This window comes from Stegostoma tigrinum, chromosome 11 (genome assembly GCF_030684315.1).
Source record: "Stegostoma tigrinum isolate sSteTig4 chromosome 11, sSteTig4.hap1, whole genome shotgun sequence".
Taxonomy (NCBI): Eukaryota; Metazoa; Chordata; class Chondrichthyes; order Orectolobiformes; family Stegostomatidae; genus Stegostoma; species Stegostoma tigrinum.
Window position 1 is genome coordinate 24,110,119 of NC_081364.1, and position 22,797 is coordinate 24,132,915.

At 39.7% G+C, this 22,797-nt stretch overlaps 1 protein-coding gene across 4 annotated transcripts in view; it reads right to left on the reverse strand.

Annotated features, from left to right (window-relative positions):
- The window catches only part of vgll4b (vestigial-like family member 4b), a 198,901-nt gene that overhangs the window by 38,739 nt on the left and 137,365 nt on the right, over window positions 1-22,797 (reverse strand). For 2 of the 4 annotated variants that reach the window (XM_048547836.2, XM_059649835.1), the window contains one exon: window positions 3,522-3,708. In XM_048547836.2, the coding sequence (XP_048403793.1) occupies window positions 3,522-3,708 (187 nt within the window). Of the gene's footprint in view, window positions 1-3,521; window positions 3,709-3,988; window positions 4,095-11,893; window positions 12,371-22,797 lie in introns of those variants that run through there. The other 2 variants (XM_048547835.2, XM_048547833.2) reach the window with 2 other exon arrangements.

Genomic DNA, 22,797 nt, shown 5'->3' on the forward strand with positions numbered 1-22,797 from the left:
TACATTCCCTCAAAATTTTTCCATCACTGCCGAGACCTCAGGTGTCCACATGCAGCAGTGACTTCCACAGCCAGAAGTCAATGTGTCGGCAGATGATCAGCTTGTGCAGAACCACTGAACGGCTGTGCAACTTTGACAGAATACGGGAACTACCTACTGTGTCAACTGATAGAGACTCCTTATGCAAAACTTCCAGAACTCATGACCTCCATCTAAAAAGACAAGGGCAGCAGATGCACGGGAACACCACCACATTCAAGTTGCCCTTCAAGCCACATTCCATCTTGACTGGGAACTATGATGCTGTTCCTTCACTGCCGCTGATCAAAATCCTGGAACACCCTCCTTCACAAGACTCTGGGCATAGCTACATTATATGGATTGCAACGGATCAAGGTGGCTGCTCAACAGCCCTTCTCCAGGGTAATCAAGGATAGGTAGTAAATAGCGGTCTCACTAGCAATGCACACATTCATGAGCTTTTAGATTCAATCTGTAGCCATACAAATGCCTTTCAGCGAATCATTAAAAATAACAAATTCCATTTCAGTTTTAAACCAGAGAGATTTAACCCAGGACAATTAAAAGCTATTACCACCACACAATTCAATGTCGGCTGACGTAGCATACATTTGGGATTGATTGCAAGACCTTCAAGGGCCGTATGGCTCAGTTCCACACTAGGCTCTATGTGCATCAGCTGAGCCATCGGGAAAGCTTCTACCAGGCATCTACAAACAGAACTTTAATTTGTTTGAATGTTAATGGAAGCAGCAATAAAATGCACATGGTATGCAGAAAATTCTCAGAAGAAGTTGGCTGTAGTATTGAAAACTTGTAAATTTCCGATTAAATAAGTTGAATGATTTCAGTTGTTGTACTTCCAAAAAAAAATCTACTATTGCTTCACTATTCATCGTGATTTGGCAAAAACATTTTGCTTAGTGAATGTTGTTGTTCAGGAAAAAAACATCTGCCTTAAAGTGATAATTCTAAACTTGTGCTACTATCATATCACTCATACCGAAGGAATATTGGTGCTTTTACAATCTGCTTTATGAAGTAAAATCTGAACATGGAGAAAGCAGCAAGTAAATAGCAAATTTATTTTTCCAAGTGCAGTTCATTTTATTCTAAGTCTTCACTTCTTATGCCTCAGAGGTGGGGCTCATACTGGACATAGGTGGCAGAGGCAGGAGGCCGCAACTGGTTAAACCGTATGTGACGTAGTAATTGATAGGGCCATCACATCACAGCTGATATCCACAAACATGAACAAGAGTGGGAACAGAAGTTGATTTTTCCCTTATTTAGCTCCTAAGTACAGGCACCGATTGAGTGCTACCAAAATGAGATTGACAAATTCAACATGGATCATGGATGCAAATGAAATTATTTCTAATTTGAATGGTGTAGTGCAATAACGCCGTTTGCAGCATTTATTACCACAGGGCCACTGCTGCTGTAAGTCCATTCAACCAACACAAGAACAAAGGGTTTTATTAACACTTTAACCAAATGACATTGTCTACGATCACAGAAGAACATGATTGGCCCAGCATATGCCCCTGGTCTACCCCAGGGTAGAAAGGCTCACATCTAACCAAATGCTAGGAGATAACGGAGACAGTGGCAAATTGCCGTTAATTGCCGGGTTCATGCAGATAAAGCCAGGACGAGCAACAACTGGCGTTGGGAAACCGTGTGGAGATCAGATCGAATATAATAAAAAAAAATAAAAATTAGCACTTGAGGACTAAAACTGAATGCATTCTTTCCTCTGCAGAGTGTACAAAACCATGTGTGGAAAATTCCATTCGCAGGCTTGCAGAATGCTACATTCTGACAGAGCTCAAGAAAAGCAACACCAGTTTTCTCCACTTTGTTGAGACAAGTTCTCAGATTCTAATAATTGGTACCTCGCATACGGTTAAATAGTGGAAACTGTCTAGTAAAATACAGTTATTGCTCACCCCTGTTCTACCGAGAAGTAGCAGACCAACTCCTGAAAATGCTCGTGTCTTAGGGTGAGGAGAGGCAGTAAGAGAGTTGGAGAGGGTGTGGGAGGAAGAATACGTGCGGTGGTGGGGAAAAGGGCGAGAGAGAGAGAGAGAGAGAGAGAGAGAGAGAGAGAGAGAGAGAGAGAGGGCAAGGGCGAGAGAGGGAAAGGGAGGGAGAGAGAGAAAGAAAGGGAGAGAGAGAGAGCACGAGAGAGAGAAAGGGAGGGGGAGAGCGAGAGAAAGAGAGCGAGAGAAAGAGAGAGAGAGAAAGAGAGAGAGAGAAAGAGAGAGAGAGAGAGAAAGAGAGAGAGAGAGAGAAAGAGAGAGAGAGAGAGAAAGAGAGAGAGAGAGAAAGAGAGAGAGAGAAAGAGACAGAGAGAAAGAGACAGAGAGAAAGAGACAGAGAGAAAGAGACAGAGAGACAGAGAGAGAGAGACAGAGAGAGAGACAGAGAGAGAGAGAGACAGAGAGAGAGAGACAGAGAGAGAGAGACAGAGAGAGAGAGACAGAGAGAGAGAGACAGAGAGAGAGAGAAACAAACGCGCAGGAATGGTGTTTCTATGGCATTTCTGTTCATCAAGTAGCAAGTGAAGGGTTGGGGTGACCTGTCAAAGTCAGCTAGATGAATTGCCAGAGCACTTCTGAGCTGCAGCAGAACGTACTGAAGCTAGAAAAGGTGAATAGCGTGCAGTGACAGAGCAAGGGCAGAGGTTGTTTGACATTAAAGTGTGTCATACAGCATATGTTACGGATCACAATACTGCAGATTAATAAAACAGGGAGGAGAATACTCTGTTATACAAAACATAAAGAAAGGGAATCCAGCATCCATGAAGCAATGTCATATGACAGGTCCGGGGAGACAAGAATTAGGCTTTACAACAGGGGTATAGTGCAATCTGTGACAGAGTGAGAAAGGATTCAGAGCGCCTAAAGCCACATTGCCAAGTGAAATAAAGAACGTGGTAGACATCAACATTATCGCATAAAATGAAAGAAAAGGTGGTGTGTACAAAAATAATTGCGACGGTCTGAAGAAAAATAAGCCACAGTACAATGGTGGATATAGTGATTTCAGAGGATAACATACTCCATATCCTTATAGTCATCTCTTCAAATACAAGTTAAGAATTGTCATTCACTTCTGTTTTTATACTGGAAGACTAAGAAAAAAAGGGACACACATTCTGGACAGATTTACAGTCTGAATACACTGAGCTCTTTCTGACTTAAGCATGATGGACACCAGTATGTGTACAGACAGTACCTGGGCAAGTCCACTATTAAGCTATGAGATTTCTTTTAACCTCCGTACTGTTTTTCAAATTTTTGTTCAGTAACATAAGAACCACCTAATATAAGTGCACACATATACTAGAGCTCAGGGAGACTAATAGTTGCCAAATCTGTTCTTCATTCAGGTTGCTCCACCTGCTTCAACCAGTTCCATTTTTTTAAATTAGCATAACACAGGAATCCAGTTTGCAGCATGGGGAATGCTTCTAGTCAAGAAATACTTACACTTGAACGTATAATCTGCTTGTTTTAGAGGCATGTTCACTCTCACTTTCCATATCATCTCCTCCCTGGTCCCCACTGAATTTCCTCTTGTTGGGGCTGATGGGTGGAGGTCCTGTGCGGTGGTTGGTGAGTGCAGAGGACACTGGGATTGACTGCATCCTACCGTCACTCCGGAGTGCAGCTTCGCCTACGGATCAAATGTTTAAAAAGTTAAACGCCTTGAACACTGTCCTTTCTACAGCAAGTTGCAAGTACAACCTAGCTCCGCAAAGAGTTAAATATGCTTGCGTATTAAAGACTTCAAAAATGTACACGACATGTCAATGAACATTTCACTAGTTTCACACTAAAAATGTACCACAAATGGATGCAAACACTAGAATTTGCATAAAATTTGCTGATTGCTTTACTGCAATGAGAAATATAACTCAGTATTGCTGTGGGAAATGTTGTTTTTCTTTCCGCACCGTAAGGGCTGTGGCAGAGGAAAAAGCAGCTTGCCAAACTAAACTTTATGAGATTATTGGACACTGTTAATGCTCGACAGTATATATACATAGGCATAAAACTGAACTCCAAACAGACGCTCACACCCTGCCTACATGGGAAAAATAAGTGCATATACCCAAGTCTGCCACAAGGCCCACACCTCTTCCTCAAAGTACAAAAAAAACAGAAAAAAAGAGACGAGCTGAACATTCAAGAGATTTATTGTTGATAGTTTTCCCCATTGCATTCAGTGAAGGGAAACCACAGTGCTGTTCACCAAACAAATGTCCTATTTTACTGGCTGGGTTGTCTCCTCCAGTCTAACCACACTCCATGGCAACCAAGATGACATCATAACTTTGGCAAGGAATACTCTGATAAATCTAGACTTTTCTGAAAAAAAGTTCAGCAGCAGTTTGAATACATTTAATTTAGTTTTTGTCTCTCGAACCAGATACTACACATTCCACATGCAGGATATTCATGTGACTTTTTACAAGTCATAGCCTCATTATCAGACAGCATTTTGATGCATTTCCAATTTTTCCTTCCTGACTGCTTATTCATTTGAGGCAGCAAAATTCAATTACATCTATTCCCTTGCCCAGCTGAACAGCTATGTATAGAATTTCCACCCCTCCTCCCCATGGAATTTTAACCTAATGTTTGCCAAGTTACTTTTGCTCCCCAGGAAGGATCCAACAGATGTGAAAAAGCTACAAAAATAAAAATGTGCCAGACAGAGAATTAAATGAACATGAAATAGGACTTACTGAAACTGTGTGTAACATCTCTCAATTCATTCTGATTAGAATAACAGAGGTTTATTCACATGAAATTAGATGTTCATGAGAATTATGATTAGTCCCAAAAAAAGGAAGTAAAAATTGATCAAGGCCCAAAAGGAGGATAAAATCTAGGCAATGGAATTTACAAAATGAGAATAAATTGCTTTTGCCTTAGTAATATTCAATAAATCAGGAGAGGTATCCAAAATGTAGTCTTCTTGAGCATCACTGCACCTGGAAGGGTGGCTACCAGTTTCTCCATTAACAGTCAAACATTAGAAATCTAAAATGTTTTGACTCTCAATTTATCCAACTAACAAAACAAATCAACATAACAAAGACCCTCTGATGAAGGGTCTAGGCCCGAAACGTCAGCTTTTGTGCTCCTGAGATGCTGCTGGGCCTGCTGTGTTCATCCAGCTCCACACTTTGTTATCTTGGATTCTCCAGCATCTGCAGTTCCCATTATCTCTGAAAGCAACATCAACTTTTTTTTAAAATCAATCACTCTAGCCTACATGATTAAAACAAAATAAAGAAGCACAATCCAGACTTCAACAACACACTTGCCACACGTGGTACTGGGGCTACCGGTCAACATCACTGGATCAGAAGATCGACAGTTGTGCTTGCAAATAAAAACATGCAGCATTAAGTTGATTTGATACTAGATCCACTGTGACCATTCAAAGCAAGATGCACATCTCCAAACGCAAAGGATTTTTTAAAAGCCCTCCACAACAGTTTTGTGCCCATTAAGCTTTTTTCTATTACCACATTATTTTGTGCATTATATTAATTCATAACATTTTTATCCAAATTCCACTGTTAATAAAAGGCTGCAGTTTGCACATCCCTATTTGCAGCTAATATTTCTCCTTTGTTCAGCCAGGAAAACAAAAAAAAATGGCTGGGTAGGTGGGGCACAGAAGGAACTGTCAGTGCTCTCACTCAGTTGCACGTGATTTAATCCGGGTCAATCACAATTACTGGAATGGAAAATGTAGCTGCAAAGTGTACCAGATGTCCGAGAGTAGTATGTCCAAGGATCTGACCAGAAGAAATGTATGCACAAGACTGATACATAGCATAAATGTAAATCTGTACCCCATATTAACTGAAGATATGCACAGGGCTTACAGAAAAACTTGGCTCAGGCCTAAATGTACCTGCAACTGCAAAATTTTATATCCTGACCCATTCTCCCATGTGGAAACCACTCACCAATCATTGTGCCTGTTACAAAGTGGATCTCTGAATGGTATTCCTTTTAAAATAGAAAACCAATTAAAAAGGAATAACGATTAAAATGATCATTTAACTAGTGGAGTTAAAACAGACAAATTTATTTGACAAAGTATACATTTGGGCGGCACGGTGGCTCAGTGGTTAGCAAGGCACCAGGGACCCGGGTTCGATTCCAGCCTGAGGCGGCTGTCTGTGTGGAGTTGCACATTCTCCCAGTGTCTGCGTGGATTTCCCATGCTAAATTGCCCGTAGTATTCAGGGGTGTGTGGGTTATAGGGGGATCGATCTGGGTGGGATATATGAAGGGGCAGTGTGGACTTGTTGGGCCAAAGGGCCTGTTTTCACGCTGTAGGGAATCTAATCTAATCTAAATTAGAAGTCCAAGCTCAGTTAGAATTGTTGTATATTCAAAAGCAAATACAAGATGCCTTTGTTGAAGGGCTGAATTTGTTCATAAAACCAAACTAAAAATAGAAATCTTCAAAAATAATGGGAAATTCATTTCAACTGAGAATTATTCATACACAAATAATGTAAACATCATTAACATTTTGGATTCTCTCTCACATACACCAGTTAGATTTGCTTTCATTATGGCCATTCTAGCGCTGCTTACTGGTCAATCTTAGGTTGACCATCTGGCTACTTCAATCTACTTGCCTCAATTATGGAAACAAGGCTGCTGAACTTAAGTTTAATCACATTCCCAATCAGTTGTTTGATGAGAAAGCACACTTCAATTTTGTATCCAGGTTTAGATGCCAAACAACAGTGTTGTATCTGCAGGCCAAGCAGCAGAGGAGCAGGAAGGCTGATGTTTCGGGCCTAGACCTTTCTTCCTTTTTTTGAAGAAGGGTCTAGGCCCGAAACATCAGCCTTCCTGCTCCTCTGAGGCTGCTTGGCCTGCTGTGTTCATTCAACTCTACACCTTGTTATCTCAGATTCTCCAGCATCTGCAGTTCCTGCTATCTCCGAGTGTAATATCTGCATATGAGAAATTGTTCTCATGCAAAACAGATGGAAATTCCACAGACTTATGCATGAGCAATTTTTCTGTCTTAATTTTAGCTGTACTTTAACAAAGCCGACTGTTGTTTCCACTATTCGTCTTTTCATTTCTACCTTGCCTCCATTTAAATCTGTTCCAGTTTTTTTGGAACTGAAAGAGTATTCAGATCACTGACGATAGCACTGAAAATGACCTCTCCTTTTATCCCTTTGCAGAGAGATGAAGCAGTGAACATAAAGATGTCAAGCCAGTTTGCACAAAGCTGCAGATCAGGTTTTACAAGGCTGGATCACTCTGGTTTAAGTGGACTTTGCTTCCCGCCAAAATAGTGTGCAGGAGAAAGAAAGGAAAGAAGTAATGCTCTAAGTATTACCAGACCTGATATGGCTTATACAAAAATGATGTTTTTTGTAACATAACTAAATATTAAAAACCACTAAGTTTAAAAAACTCCTGCCTTTATATTAGGTGTTGTTCACAACCCCTCAGGACAATCTAACATTCTTTATATCTCATGAAGTAGTTTTGAAGTGTAGTCACTGTTACAAAGTGGAAACTATGGGGAGTCAATTTGTGCAAAAGGTTCCATTGACCATAAAATTAAATAGATCATATAACCTATTTTAGGTGATGGTAAATATTGGTCAGATAGTCAGACGACACTGATTTTATCTGTATACTTTACACATCAACCCTATAGACATTAATATAACTTGGGAAATGTCTAATTTTCAGTCAGATTGATGAGACGAACAAGTGACCTGGACTGATATCAGAGATAATGGGAACTGCAGATGCTGGAGAATCTGAGATAGGCCCGAAATGTCAGCTTTTGTGCTCCTAAGATGCTGCTTGGCCTGCTGTGTTCATCCAGCTTCACACTTTGTTATCTCTTGACCTGGATTGATACTTCAGATTCAAACCCAAAGCTCCAATTCAGAACTGACATTTGAAAATAACTGCCATCAACACAAACCAAAAGGCGGCTCCTGGTCCATCAGAAGAAAGGAAACTGCTCAATTCTTACAATGTGAAACTCAACTGTCAACTCAGTTTGAGATAACAAGGTGTAGAGCTGGATGAACACAGCAGGCCAAGTAGCATCAGAGGAGCAGGAAAGCTGATGTTTCGGGCCTGGACCAGTCTTCAGAAAACTCAGTTTGATCTTTTCCCAAAATAAAGTGTCCTTGAATTTTCTCAGCAAAAATCCAAACTAATACCATATGACCAGGTAGAACAGTTAAATGTTGATCAAGTATTTGGGAGCCCGTTTAGTAACTGTGAACAACTTTTCAATAGAAGTTGGAAGTGATAATGGGCTATATATCATGCTATTTGCATCTCAAAAGAATGTCACATTTTCTGACTATAGCATTTCAGAACGTGTGTGAGAAAAAAGGCAATTTTGATCTCCAAGAGAAAATTGTTTACTGAATTATATTATGTACCAGGCTTCCAGTCACAGATGTTTCTCCATATTTTTGGCTATCCTTCATCTTAAAAGGGAGTCTTTCTCACGCCTTTCCAGCAACTCTGAAATACTCAGTACATTTTCAGTTGCCAACTGCTTTTCACCTGTCATGAAAGGATTTTGAAATAGGTTTCTGAACAACTATTTGAAGTGAAATGCTCAGAAATCACTCACATACATCAGGAGAATCACTTTCACTTAAGCTAATCAGTTATCATATTGCTAAAGGATTAATTATTCTGCTGCTCAAAGAGCCACCCAAAAGGTCAGCTGCTAAAATTCTGGTGTTTATTGTTTGGGTTCTACATACTAGTAACTGCAGTTCAAGGCCAAGGAGAGGGATACAGAAGGAGTACATATCACAAAAGGACACCTCCTGTTGCCTTAGCCATCTGGACACAAACTAAACAAATGAAAATCATTATCAAGGGATACTAGCCCCACCACAGGGAATGACATCTTTGGATTTTTTTCCAGTATAGAATTAATAGCAAATTAAATAATTCTACTACTGTACACAGTATGCTTGAACTATCTTTACTAGATTCAATTAGCTCAATGAACATCCTTTTCACGAAGAAAAAATAAGATGCAGATGTTGAAGCTCAAAATTTACTGAGTATCAAGTGTCTGTCATTTGACACGGTGCAGTAGAGCAGGCAGCTGGTACAGAATGGTTCTGCTATATAGCCTTTTCACCCCAGTGCTGCTGCCTCAGCTTCTGTGATGGACTGCTGAATGTCTGCATCCTGGGTATACAGATCACACTGAATCAGAGTTAAAAGTAGGCACCAGAAGTCTCAGAAATTCAGCTCAATTGCAATTTTCTGGGAATTACCCATTTTTGATTTTAAAATTCAAAATGAACAAGAATTCATTTGAAATTTGACAATGTTCTGTAACTATTTTTCCTTTTAGTAAAGCTTACCAGTTAAAGCCCCAATCAATCATTGTAAGCAAAAACATTTAAACAACCTGAACATAATAAAATGATCCATCGTTTTTACTTTCCACTCAGAGCCAGGAACTATACACAGAGGGTAGAATTCAGTAACTATTATATACAAAGTATTTTTGTGGGAATTGGTTGGAACTTGTGCACATAATAAAGCATTTCAATAATTGATGGGATAAATTAATTTAATAATTGTGTTTTATCATTGTACCTCGGCAGGTGTCCTATTATAATGAAATTTACATTGATAATACTGTAATATAGTCAAACTAAATGATAACAAAATATGAACAAACTAGATAAAGCTGACACGATCACAATGTTCCTAAGCAACAAGCTCCAGACAAAATTCGATTTGCATTGAAGGAGCTTGGGACAGCAATGGTTGTAGTGATTGATAAAAGATATTTAAAACCATTTTTCCCATTATTAAAAAAAGTACATTTTAAAACTGTATTCATAAATGCAACTGATATTCTAAATACTGTACATGAATATTACTGATGTAGTTTTTTTAAAAACGATTGTGAGCAGAAAGAAGCCAACACATATCAAATTTTTTAATTCCAATTATGTGTGGACCAGATCAGTGACCTCTGGCATTGCCATTAATGTTACTGAATAAGCATTTGCTGAGCAGGATTGCTTCCAGGTCACAATCACTGCTAACATTGAGGCAATTAGTAAAGAGAAAAACTAATTGTAACCGCACATTCTGAAACTTCATAAAAAGATTAAGAATAAAATCTGTGCATTATGACTGCCTGATTCCCACCATTAAAAGTTTGCTTTGGTCTTTGATCTTTATTCAAACATACAGTCAGAGTTCCCAGGAGTCCGCAAAAGCAAGTTTGCCAAGCTGCAATTTGTTTGGCATCACTGAACTGCATTAAAACTCTTAATGATTTCAAACTGAATTAATATGCCCAAGAAGCTGAAAATTGGAAAACAGATGTGGTTAACTGATGTTCCACTAATTTCATGCAAACCAGAACAGAACAGTCAAACTTTTAGAAATAAATCATAATAACGATCAAAATAGGCTGAACCATTCTTAATTTCCATCATATGTTGAATCTCAGTGAAAAAAAATTGGATAAAAGAAATTTCTAACTTTATTAATACCAAATGAATTCTGGATAAGCATTTCTGAACTACAGAACTTTTCTCATTTATACTGCATTTTCCACATTATTAAAATAATTAAGATTGCAAACTCTGGGTACTTTTTATTATTTGTGGAAACCCCCAAAATTTGAGATAAAATCTTTTTGAATAGAATATTTGCATACACAGAGGAAAAATAAACCAAACAAACTAACAAAGTTACAAATGAAATCAGAGACATAAAAATGTTTCAGAAAAACATTAATCCTTTGTCTACTCTATATTTTAACTTCTCCCACATTCATTCTTGAATTGGCAGTTAAATTGCAAAGTAACAGGAATAAAAACAAGCTTCCGGTCAACTGTTTTGAAAAGAAATCTCATTTGTAAGTTAATCATTTAAAACAGGAATTCTGTTCTACTCAGCTTAAAGTTTTACTTGTATTCTAGGTGTTACAGTTGTAACTCATTAACAGATTCAATTTTAAAACTTGAAGCTAATAAAGCTGACATACAAACATAAGACTGCTTAACAGTTTGCAATAATATCTTAATCAACAGGTCAGGTACAGAAACACCCTTTTGCAGTTAACTCTGTTTTACACTTTTATTGAATGAAATCCAAAAATATGCAGCTTTAATTGACTTGGTGTCCAGAATGTATATTACTGTACCAAATAGGGTTTATGAGAGAGTATTCTGCCAAACAACTTTATAACATTATCTCTGAACTTTATAACACTAATGCTTTTAGAATCTAAAAATCAAGCTATCCACTACTCCTTATTGGTGGTTTAACAATAAAGTACCCCAAAAGGTTCGAACATTACTCAACTCTCAACAGTACAACAAAATACTGTGTGCAAAGTCTTTAGAACGACAAAAGAGGTTTTTTTTGGTTCAGCCATCGTTTGCGAGAAGTACACATCTTTCAATGTCAGAACTTCCTCAGAACTACACAGGAAATGATAAGCTAAACAAAGAGTCAGACTGTGCAAGTACAACATGGCTCCTCAGACAGGCAGCAAATTGCCTTTGTTAGCGCGGCTGGATCCCCGGCGCCTTGGGCACACAGCGAATACAGCTATTCCACAAACAAAGGAAGACAAACCGGATTTTATAAAGAAAAATGACAGGCAAATTGAAGAGAAACTGACTGACTGTATTAAAAGCGAGATGTAAACATTTTCGATTTTCTAAAAGGGAGTATGGTAACAAAGTGACACTCAGCAGATCAGAAACAAAAAAATGCACCCAACCCATTGCTTATTTTGTTGCAATTCCTGAATAACGAATGAAATTTACCTTCAAAGCAAAGGATGCTAATATTGTTGCTCATCTTGTCCAAGTACTGATAGTTCAGCAGGTCCATTTTCTTTAGTAGCATTTACTGGGTAGCAAAAAGGCCAGCTGTTTGCTTAACCAGATAGCGCGCTTCAAGAATAAGCTTCTTTCTCTCTCCCTCCAAAGCTGAAAGGCCCCAGCCTTTCAGATCCAAAATAAAACTTTTGTTAAAAAAATTAACAAGCACAAATGTGGCAAAAAAAGGTTCTATTTGTGCCCACAGACTTTTTGTTTGCTTAATTTTTTTTTCGCCTCACAGGCCAGAAACTTTTAAGACTGGGCTCTTCATCGTTAGAGAAGTCAGAAGTGACAGAAACGAAACGCGCCAGCTCTCCTCACAGCCCGCTGCAAGTTAACTGCACAGACATGCAGGCTATGCTTGGTATGACTCCTATGTAAACCAGCTTCCTCTATCTGAGCGGGCTGGCCCACTGAGCATGCTCGCTGGATCCCTCCAGCGCCTCAAATGTCACAGATTTTTGCTGCACACCATCAGACTCCAAATGCATCAACTGCTGAAGTCGGGAGAGAAAAGGGGAGGAGAGGTGCACAGCTCTGTGACAGCAAACGTTGCTGGCTCTGCAAAAAACACTACTACTACACACAGAGAGCTTTCTGTTTGCAGAATGCGCACAATAGGTATGCAGCGAGTAGAAAGTGTACACATTTTGTACATGAGTTTAAATAACCCATTCAATAAACCCATTCAATAACAAGTCACAGCAGCGTTGTGGTAGCATTGCACGATTTTTACACCCGTTTGGAGATGTTTTAGGTTGCGGGCAGGCAGAATCTTGATCCAATGTTTTACACACTGTAGTCTTATTTTCTAGTTATTTATTGTTTTATCTCCACCTTTCTCCAGTTTATTCCCACAACCACACCAAGAGGTCAGACACACCATTGCTTCCCAATCTCTTGTAAAACCACTATGTGACTATTCCATTGGAGAACCAAGAAACTAGCCTCTGTCACTAACTCATCTTAGATTGTTTTATGAACTATGCACATTTTATTTTTCTATTGGAAAGACATACGGAAAGTGGCAGCATACTGCTGTTTTCAGTACGTTACTGTGCAATCAGGTCTGAATTCAAAACCATAAAAAAGAACATTGTCAAGCAAGATAACACAGTGTGAAACTGGATGAACACAGCAGGCCAAGCAACATCAGAGCACCAGCAAAGTTTGGCATTTTGGGTCGAGACCGTTCCTCAGAAATGGGGGAGGGGAAGGGGATTCTAAAATAAATAGGGGGATGGGGGAGGGGGATAGAAGATGGATAGAGGAGAAGATAGCGTGAGAGGAGACAGACAGGTCAAAGAGGCGGGGTTAGAGCTAGTAAAGGTAAGTGTAGGTGGCGAGTTAGGGAGGGGATATGTCAGTCCAGGGAGGACGGACAGGTCAAGTCCACATTGATACCCTTGGGCTGCAGGGTTCCCAAGCAAAATATGAGATGCTGTTCCTGCAATGAAGTTTAAAATCTGTGTATTGTTACTGCATCTTGAGACAGGTGGTTATTAAGAGAAGAGGACAGTAGAACAGGATGTTGCACGTAGTATTAGACTGGGAGGTGTAGTGAACACCTACGCTCAGTTTGCAACAAACAACTACACCACCCAGTTACAAACCATTTCAACTCTCGCCCCCCCCCCAACTCCTCAGACAACATGTCCATCCTGGTTCTCCTGCAATGCTACAATGATGCCACCCGAAAGATGCAGGAACAGCATTCATATTTCGCTTGGGAACCAAGGGTATCAATGTGGACTTCACAAGGGTCAAAATCTCCCCTCCCCCCACCACATCCCAAAACCAGCCCATCTCGTACCCGCCTCCCTGACCTGTCCTTCCTCCCACCTATCCCCTCCACCCACCTCAAGTCCCACCCCATCTCCTACCTATCTCCTCACCCCACCCCCTTGAACTGTCGGTTCTCCCTGGACTGACCTATCTCCTTCCTACCTCCCCACCTACACTCACCTCCGCTGGCTCCATCCCCGCCTCTTTGACCTGTCTGTCTCCTCTCCACCTATCTTCTCCTCCATCCATCTTCTATCTGCCTCCCCTCTCTCCCTAATTATTTCAGAACCCCCTACTCCTTCCCCATTTCTGAAGAAGGGTTGAGGCCCGAAACATCAGCCTTCTTGCTCCTCTGATGCTGTTGTCACCAGCTGTACACCTTGTTATCCCTGTCAAAGTCCTGCCTAGAGTAGTGCTGCACCTTCTGGCATTTGTACATGGAGCTGCTGGATCAGAATGTTTATCAGATATTGTTGGAAAGAATTACAACACATTAGCATGTACCACTGCAAAGCAGATTTGGCTTTGTATTGAATCAAAGGAACGTGATAAAACTGTGAAGTTCATGATTAGGAGATGCACTCACATCCTTTCAAACTTCACATTTCTTGCGTTCAGGCCTAAATACTTCGAACATTCGTTGCCATCAGAAAAAATATTAAATTTCTCCGAGTTATTCAGCAAGCATATCTAGTGACTGGCTGAGAAACATAGAGGACATCCAAGAGGACATCCCACCGAGAACTACTGGCCAATTGGATCACTGACTGCTCTGAAGAAGCACAATCACTTACTGAGGTTAAAAGCCATCCTACCATGTCAACAAACACAAGATAGTGGTGGCCAGGAATCATGAGGAGTTGCAGAGGCATGTTCAAGAGGCCAGTGATTGGCATGGGAGGAGAATGCCTGTAGGTCCTGAGAACCTGCAAACGGGTTTCTCAAATCTCCATCTGCCCAACAACAGCCTGTTCACCTAAAACTGCCAGACTTTCCCAGTGGCATGGGCCTCCCCCACCGCAGATAGCATGCCAGTGGCAATGTCACCGAGATCATGAAGTGACCATTAATTAGCCACATTTTATTTATTTGTTTGGGTTGAGAGTGGCATTGGCTAGGCTAGCTTTATTGTTCATTCCTAATTGTCCTGGAGGGAGGTGGTGGTAAGCTGCCTTCTTGAATCACTGCTGTTCTTGGGGTGTGGGACACCTGTGGTGCTACTGGGGAGGGAGTTTCAGGATTGTGTCCGAGCAGTGAAGGAATGGTGATATTGTTCCAAGTCAGGACGGTGTGTGACTTGGAGGAGAATGTGCAGATGGTGGTGCGCCCATGAATCTGCTGCCCTTGTTCTTCTAGATGGTAGCGGTCATTGATTTAGAAGGCACTGTCTGAGCAGCCTTGGTGAGTCCCTGCAGTGCATCTTGTAGACACTACACACTGTTGACACTATGCATCAGTGGTGGAGGGAGTGAATGTTGAAGGTGGTGGATGGTGTGTCAATCAAGCTGATTGCTTTATCTTGGATGGTGTCAACTTATTATTAAACACCAGTGTCTATCTAGGCAAATGGAGAACATTCCATCAAACCCTGATCTGAGCTTTGAGGCTGGTGGGTAGGCATTGGGGAGCCTGCAACTGAGATATTCACTGCTGAAGTTGTATTCTCTGACCCAAACTTATCGTCAATATTTATGTGGCTAGGCCACGCTTTAGCTTCTAGTTAATAGTAATTCTCAAGATGCTGACAGTGGGATATTCAGCAATAGTGATGTCATTGAACACCAAGAGTTAGGCTCGCTTTTATTGGATGTGGTAATAGCCTGGCATTCACATTATTTGCCACCTTTCAGCCCAAGCCTGGAATTTGTCCTGGCCTTACAGCATATTGACAAAGACTGCTTCAATACTCGTTGCGGAAGATGCTGAACATTTTTCATCATAGAACATCCACAATTCTCACTTTCTGATGGAAGGAAAGTCATTGATAAGACTGGAATTCCAAAAAAAAAATCCAGGAAGAAATCCAACGGTTAAAAAAAACTTCCCCACGCTTGAAAGGCATTTTACTGCAATGTGTAAAATGCATTTTAAATCAGGATTAAAATTTGCTGTACTTTGAAAACAATTTACTTTTCCAAGATGTGAGCCACAGTTCTAACACTTCACTGAAGCAGGTATTATTTGTGTGGGAGATAAGATAGAGAAGGTTGTCAGACTATTTGATCACGATCGAAGCTCAACCCAATTCTACTATCAGCTGACATCCACATGCAAGCAGGCTTTCCATCCACTGATTACTGGATAGTGATTTGGAGCTAGAACTCAGGTTTATGTTCTTCCTTTTCAGAGCTCAAAGACATTGGGACCAGCTGCCTACTGCTTTCACTGAGATAAGTTACCTCAACACAGACACAGATTGAACCTTTGACCTTCCTTGGTTTGTATGGCTCATGACTTCACTCAAAAGTGGAGATCTATGAGAGTGATACTTTTTTTAAAATAACAAACAATTTCTGTGCTTCAGTCCTTCCAACACATTTTTGATGTTACATTTTCTTATTTTCCTGTTGAGTGGATCGTTCCGCTTTTTGGAGAACAAAGATCTCTTAGGTCTAATGACAGTTTTCTCCACCTTCCAATTGATAGTAGACATAATAGCATTCCTTTTTCATTTAATTTCCCCTGCCTTCCACTCTATCACAAATTTTCCCTTTTGTTCTTTCCTCCCTTCCCTACCTTTCCTGACACTGTTCCCACTTAAAAGCTGTTATATCCCTAACTTTTTCCAGTTTTGATGAAAGATCTTAAAACTAAATCATTAACTTTGTTTCTCTGTCGAGAGGCTGCCCAACATGCTGAGTATCATCAGCAATTTGTGTTTGTATGATGAGTGGGATTCGAGAGATTCCAGGCTGAGCATTTTCAATTATTAAAATCACCATGGAGATAGAGGAATGGAACACTGTCAAGTTAGAAGTAAGCATTTAAAAAAAAGCAAACTTTTTTAAAAGAAGAGTAGGCAGTGTTTTGGAGGGAGGGAAGAAAGAAAAAAGAAAGATATGATAAAAGATTGGAATGGAAAGGTACAATAAAAGGTTTATGGGTTTATATTAGTATTTGAAATTGGAACCAGAGAATGTGCACAACAGCACAACCTAGAGGAAATCTAGCAGAGATACGTGGCTGAATGGATGCATCTGGAACTTCAAAATTGATCAAAACGGAAACTCTTTAAAAAGGTTAAAAATAAGGTTAGCTCAGATATGCTAAATCTTCCCCACTTGAGTTACTTTCCATTAGTCAAACTCTAACATCATGGTTCTTTTCATATTTTCTAAACAAAACTAGCTTGCTGCGTAATTTTTAAAATCTATGATAATAATGAGGGGTCAGAATTAACAGGCCTGGAAATGACAATCTCGGTCACGTAAAGAAGCCCTTTCCATTGCAAAAATATTGTTTGACATGAAGCTCAAACCATGTCCACAACTTATTTATAAACCACAAATTCAAGTCACTTTGGGCCAGACAGAAGAAGGGTCTAGGCCCGAAATATCAGATTTCCTGCTCCTCCAATGTTGCTTGGCCTGCTGGGTTCATCCAGCTCTACACCTTGTCATCTCAGATACTCCAGCCTCACCAGTTCATATATCTCTGATTCAAGTTACATTCTTGTTTTGGCAAAGGAACAGTTTATGAAATAATAGACTACTCCTGGTTAAAGAAGCTTTCTCACCAATCTGTTCTCAGAATTACCAGTGGGCCAAAACACATTGTAGAGGATGAGTTTTAGATTTGTCAAAAGTCTAAATGCGCTACATCAACCAGGTACTGGAACTCTATTTCTGCTTCTGACAGAAGGACATATTTCAGTTAAATTTATCAAGCGAGAGAGAGTTCTGGAGGTGGAATGTTTTGTGAGACTTCAATGCTCCTGTTATATTTGCATGAGTGTAGGAATACATTATCAAATAGTTATGGTGAAATAACTTATTTGATTTTCAAACTTTTTCTGGTGAAGAATGGTTTCCTTTCCACAAACATTCATTATAGCAGTGACGTGTTCCCATTCATGGCACATTCTTGACAGTAGTATATAGCTAGAAGTATTACTATTGTAAAATAAGCTAGCAGGCATTCATGTGACCCCCAATGCAGGTGGAAAGTTCATTAGGGATGGAATTTCCTGTTACAGCCTAATTGGAAGGTACAGTCGAAAGTATGCCATTCTTGCAGCCATTTTGCAGATGTCTATTTACAACCAAATTTCCTGTCAATTTATTAAATGCATAATGGAACATAAAACATGCAATGAGCAGATCCAGCATAAATTACTGTGGTTTGCAGAAAGTAAACTGACATCATGCATTCCTTTCTCAAGTACAGAAGTAACAGTTGCAGGCCACATAACTGTCATTTCTGCGTAAGAACCTGCAATCTTGGGAGCTTTTCAATTTTAGTACATCATACTGATGTGAATAAAACGTGTACAAAGAAACAAAAAGTTCAGGTCACAGTGGGGATTTTAAAAAAAATTCTTGGCTGATTTTAAATCTGTTTTGCACAAGGGTACTTGTAGGAAATGTGTGTGTTAGAATCTTTAGCTTGGGTGTGGAACCATTGTCATGAGGCAAGATCCATTTAAACTTGTGTTGATAGGCAGCGCAAGAAAATTCAGTGTAGTATAACAATGAGTGTGGCATGCTTACACTAAGTTTGCCCAATCCTTTACATCAGGTTCTGGCTGCGTGGCTGATTACATGTTTCACCATCATAATTTTCAACACAGAGCAAAATAAAATGTGAATACTGAGGCCTCAACACTAATTCACACAGAGCTGGCAATTTGAGACTGAGTGCTTAAATCATGGTATATGACAACAAAGTATTTATGTTGGCGATCTGAAAGATGTTAAGCATGTGCTGGAGAAACCCAGCAAGTTTAGCAGCATCTGGGAAGAAAGAAACAAAGTTAAATGTTTTGAGAACAAAGTGACTCTTCTTCAAAACTGAAAATAAAAACTGATGGCTTTTATGCCATACAGGAGCAGCAAATGGAACAGAAAGAGAGGGTGTCCTACAACAATAAGCAATAAGTAGAGAGATATAAATGGAGGGACAGAGTGCTGCTCTGGACTCTTACACAAACTCAAAAGTGACCCAAAAGAGGCAACTGGAGACAGCAAAATCTAAGGATTGAAACACAAAGACTTTAAACAGGTGTGCAACTAACTGGGGCACATCTTTTTTACCTCTCTAAGCTATGGCAGTAGTTCAAAATTGGTACTGAGAATTATATTAAAATTGTATTTTGGAAGTTAACTTGTCATGGTTATCCATTGTTGTAGCTTCAAGTGACAGTCTAAACTTGAAAATCCTAAATACAAACAAAAAAGATCGCAAGGCATGTGATGATTTGCAGTTGTAGTATGTGCAAGCTGATGGATATCTGTGTGATCTGTAGCAACCACACCTGCAGTAAGTGTCTGCAGCTTGAGAAACTTAGGCTTAAAGTAAATTAGCTGGCGTCTGAGCTTTGAGCACTGTGATATATCAGGAAAGAGGAAAATTACTTGGGCACTTTGGTCCAGCAAGCAATCACACCATCTTGGGCTGGGTACCTCACATTTGATTCCTGAAAGGGGGGTGCGACTGTAAGAAAGGGAGGTAAGAGAATTCAGTAAGTCATAATGGAAGAGCCTCACTCTTGCAATTATCCAACAGGTTCAAGGTTCTCACAGCTTATACGGACAGCCGAATGAACTGCAAAAAGGAGAGCAAACTGACCATGGCACCTGGTGTAGAGAGTCATTCAGTGGGCATAACAAACAGAACGTAGCTGTAGAAAGGGAAACTTTTGTCAATACAGACATTTCTCCGCAGCCAACAGTATAAGTTTAAAAGCTAAAGGTTGCCTTGCCTGTCCGATGATAGGGACAGCTCCTTGGAGTGAGAGGGGAAGGATCTAGTTGACATACTCCACAAGGATACCAACGACAAAAACATACGTTGTGTGTGATGACCAGTTTGTGGCTAAATTAGATGAGAATCACAATGGTAACTATCTCTGGATTACCACCTGAGGCACATGCAAATTTGCATCTGGTTAATAAAATGTGGAAGTTGAATGCATGGCTGAAAGATTGGTGTGATGAATCACGGGCACTGGCATTAGTACTGGAGAAAGAGTAAGCTGTACAGTTGGAATGAACTTCATCTGAACTGTGCTGGGACCAGCGTACTGGTGAATTGTATAATTAGTATGGTACACTAACAAATCATTCACCTAAATTAACACGGGGTGTGTCATATTTTTGGCAATGTTCCCTCTAAGCTAAGCATTATGACCAACCAACAATCGTAAACATTATAGGCCATGCACAAACCATCAGTATTGTGTGTATGGCTGTGGAGAAGAACCTATACAGGATAGTGGACAGGTTTCCATATCAAAGGCTAAGTGCTAAAACAGACAGGCTTTGATGTGGGAGCCTGTCAATAATACTGTATGACCAGCCAAATGACTATAAGACCGCTATGCTAGATTTTTGGTTGTGCAGAGTAATATCACTAGTGATGCCCCAGGTCAAAATATCTAAAATTCAACAGGATGTCACACATTTTACTTTGTGTTGGCATCGTTCTGACCCTGTTGGCCTGCTACTACAAATCTAATACTACATGCAACATCCTGTTCTACTGTTCCCTTCTCTTAATAAGCACCTGTCTGAAGATGCAGTAATAGTACACAAGATTTTAAACTTCATTGCATACATGTGTCTATGCTGTGCAAAATCAATGCTTATATGTGGCTTCACAATGTAACAAGGCTATCTGTTTCAGCACTCAACCTTAGCTAGCAGAAATTGTATTTATGCACTGAACTGATCAATATCAGCTCCATCCCAGATAATCACCAGAAACTGAACCTGACTGTTTGTAACTTTGGTATCGTGACTGACCTCAAGGTGAATTTCCAAACTCTCAACTGGATTCTCCTTACTCACGTTACTGTTTTTTTTAGAAAAAAGGCACCAATACCATCTAACAAATGCAACCTAATACACTTCAGGAATCAGGATCCAAAAACCTTAAGTAATGAGAGAGAAAAATATTTGACAAATCTGACTCAGCCAATCTGGTCTAAACAGAGATTTACAATTGTGCCTTTTGTTGCTGTACTTATTTTACTATTAACAATGTCCTTCACAAACTGTTCAAGGCAGAAATGTACTGATGCTATCCAATTGCAAGATACTAAAGGAACATATTGGAATAAACAGTATGGTATTCTTGCATTGTAAGCAATTTATAAGTATAAAACTGAAAGTAAAGTAATAGCTAGCATTTCAAATCAAACCTGCCAAACACTTTGTTCCTATTAAAATATCTCACCACCATTGTTGGGACATGTTGCCCAAACAATTTGGATACAATGATGTTTCTTGCTCCTGCAAACAAAGTGTGGGGGAGAAATCCACAGACCATTGTATTAAATGAGACTAAGTGCTGGCATTTAGAAAACTTCATCTCAAAAGTGACACAAAGCTATGCTGATCACACAAGCAGTATAGGACCTGAGGGAAAGTAAACTATTAATTTAAATAAAAGCTGTTAATGCAGAGCTTTTGAAGATTATATATATTGTTGCAAGACAAGGGCTTGTAGAAAGTTTAAGGCATTGTTTTTACATGCAAATTAGTCAACATTGTCAAAGCAACCTCGAGGTAGTGTGCAGGTTTGGTGTGCAAAAAGTGTTTTCCTCTTGGTGAAAAATTAATCTCAGTTGGTGCCCTTAAACCCCTGGGGACCCACACTGTTCCCATAACAGAAGGTATTAGGCCAGAGAGTACTTCCTGCAAATTAACTGCTTCCAACAAAAGCCCCATTGTTATAATGCTATAAAAGAGAGATTGTACAGTTTGAGCAGAATAATAGCTGCAGATGTAGCATAGTGAGAGCCAGTAATGAACATCTGTTCTCCAACTCTTCCTGGCATATAACTATACTTTTTCAATAATCAAGTAAGGTGGATAAGGTAAATAAAAACATTTAGGTCTGAGCTAAAAGTTAACTGAACCTTTTGATTTAGGACTAAGGAATATCCAGTGGTCCGATCTGATGAATAGATGCTATATTTAAGAGAAAACATAGCCACATATCCCACTGGCACCTTTTTATGTAATCTGTAGATACTGGAGCCGAGAAAAAGTTGGCTGGTTTATTCCCGAATCCCATGAACAGGCAAATCCCTCAGCAGCACTGAACTTCCTTGTAAATAGCAGAACCCAAAAGATAAGAGCTGAGTTTTGAAATACATTTCAAAGCAAACATGTAATGCCCAATTTCTTTCATAATATCGTAATGTTTTGGTTGCAAAATGGCAGAAAAAAGTGTTTTTGTTTAAATGCTGTCGAATGGCTCAGGTTTGTTGTCTTACATATGTTTGTCAGGAAACTATTACATTAAGTAATTCTAAACAGTTGATGTAGAACTGACTCATCAACCTAGACTATACTTGATATCAGAAAGTTCATTATGCTACCATGTATGATCTTGTTTTGCCCATACATTTTCAGTTTTAGTTGCTTTCTTAACAAAAAAAAGTTTTGATGTCTCAGAGAAAGAATGAATGAACAAGCAAAAAACAAACTTAAAATTTTAAAATTCTTTCCCATGATGTGGGCCAACATTTATTGCCAATCCCTGAAGGTGGTGGTGATAAGGCACCTGCTTAAACCACTGCAGTATATGTGGTACTGTATTCCAAAATACTGGCCGCTTGGAAATTTCAGGATTTTAAACCATTGATAATGAAAACAAAAAAAGTGAGTAATATTTTTTCCAAGCCAGGAACGGCATAGCAGGAGACTAGGACAGGTATTTGCAGCCTGCTGCCCTTGTCCTTCTAGATAGGAGAAGGGAAATTTGGAAAGAGCAGTTAAAACAGTCTTAGTGAGCTGCTGCAATGCATCATTTTGTAATGCAGTTGACTGCCTCAGAACATTCCCAAGTGCAAATACTGCTGCCAATTTTCACAGCGCGAATGCGTAAACAGTAAC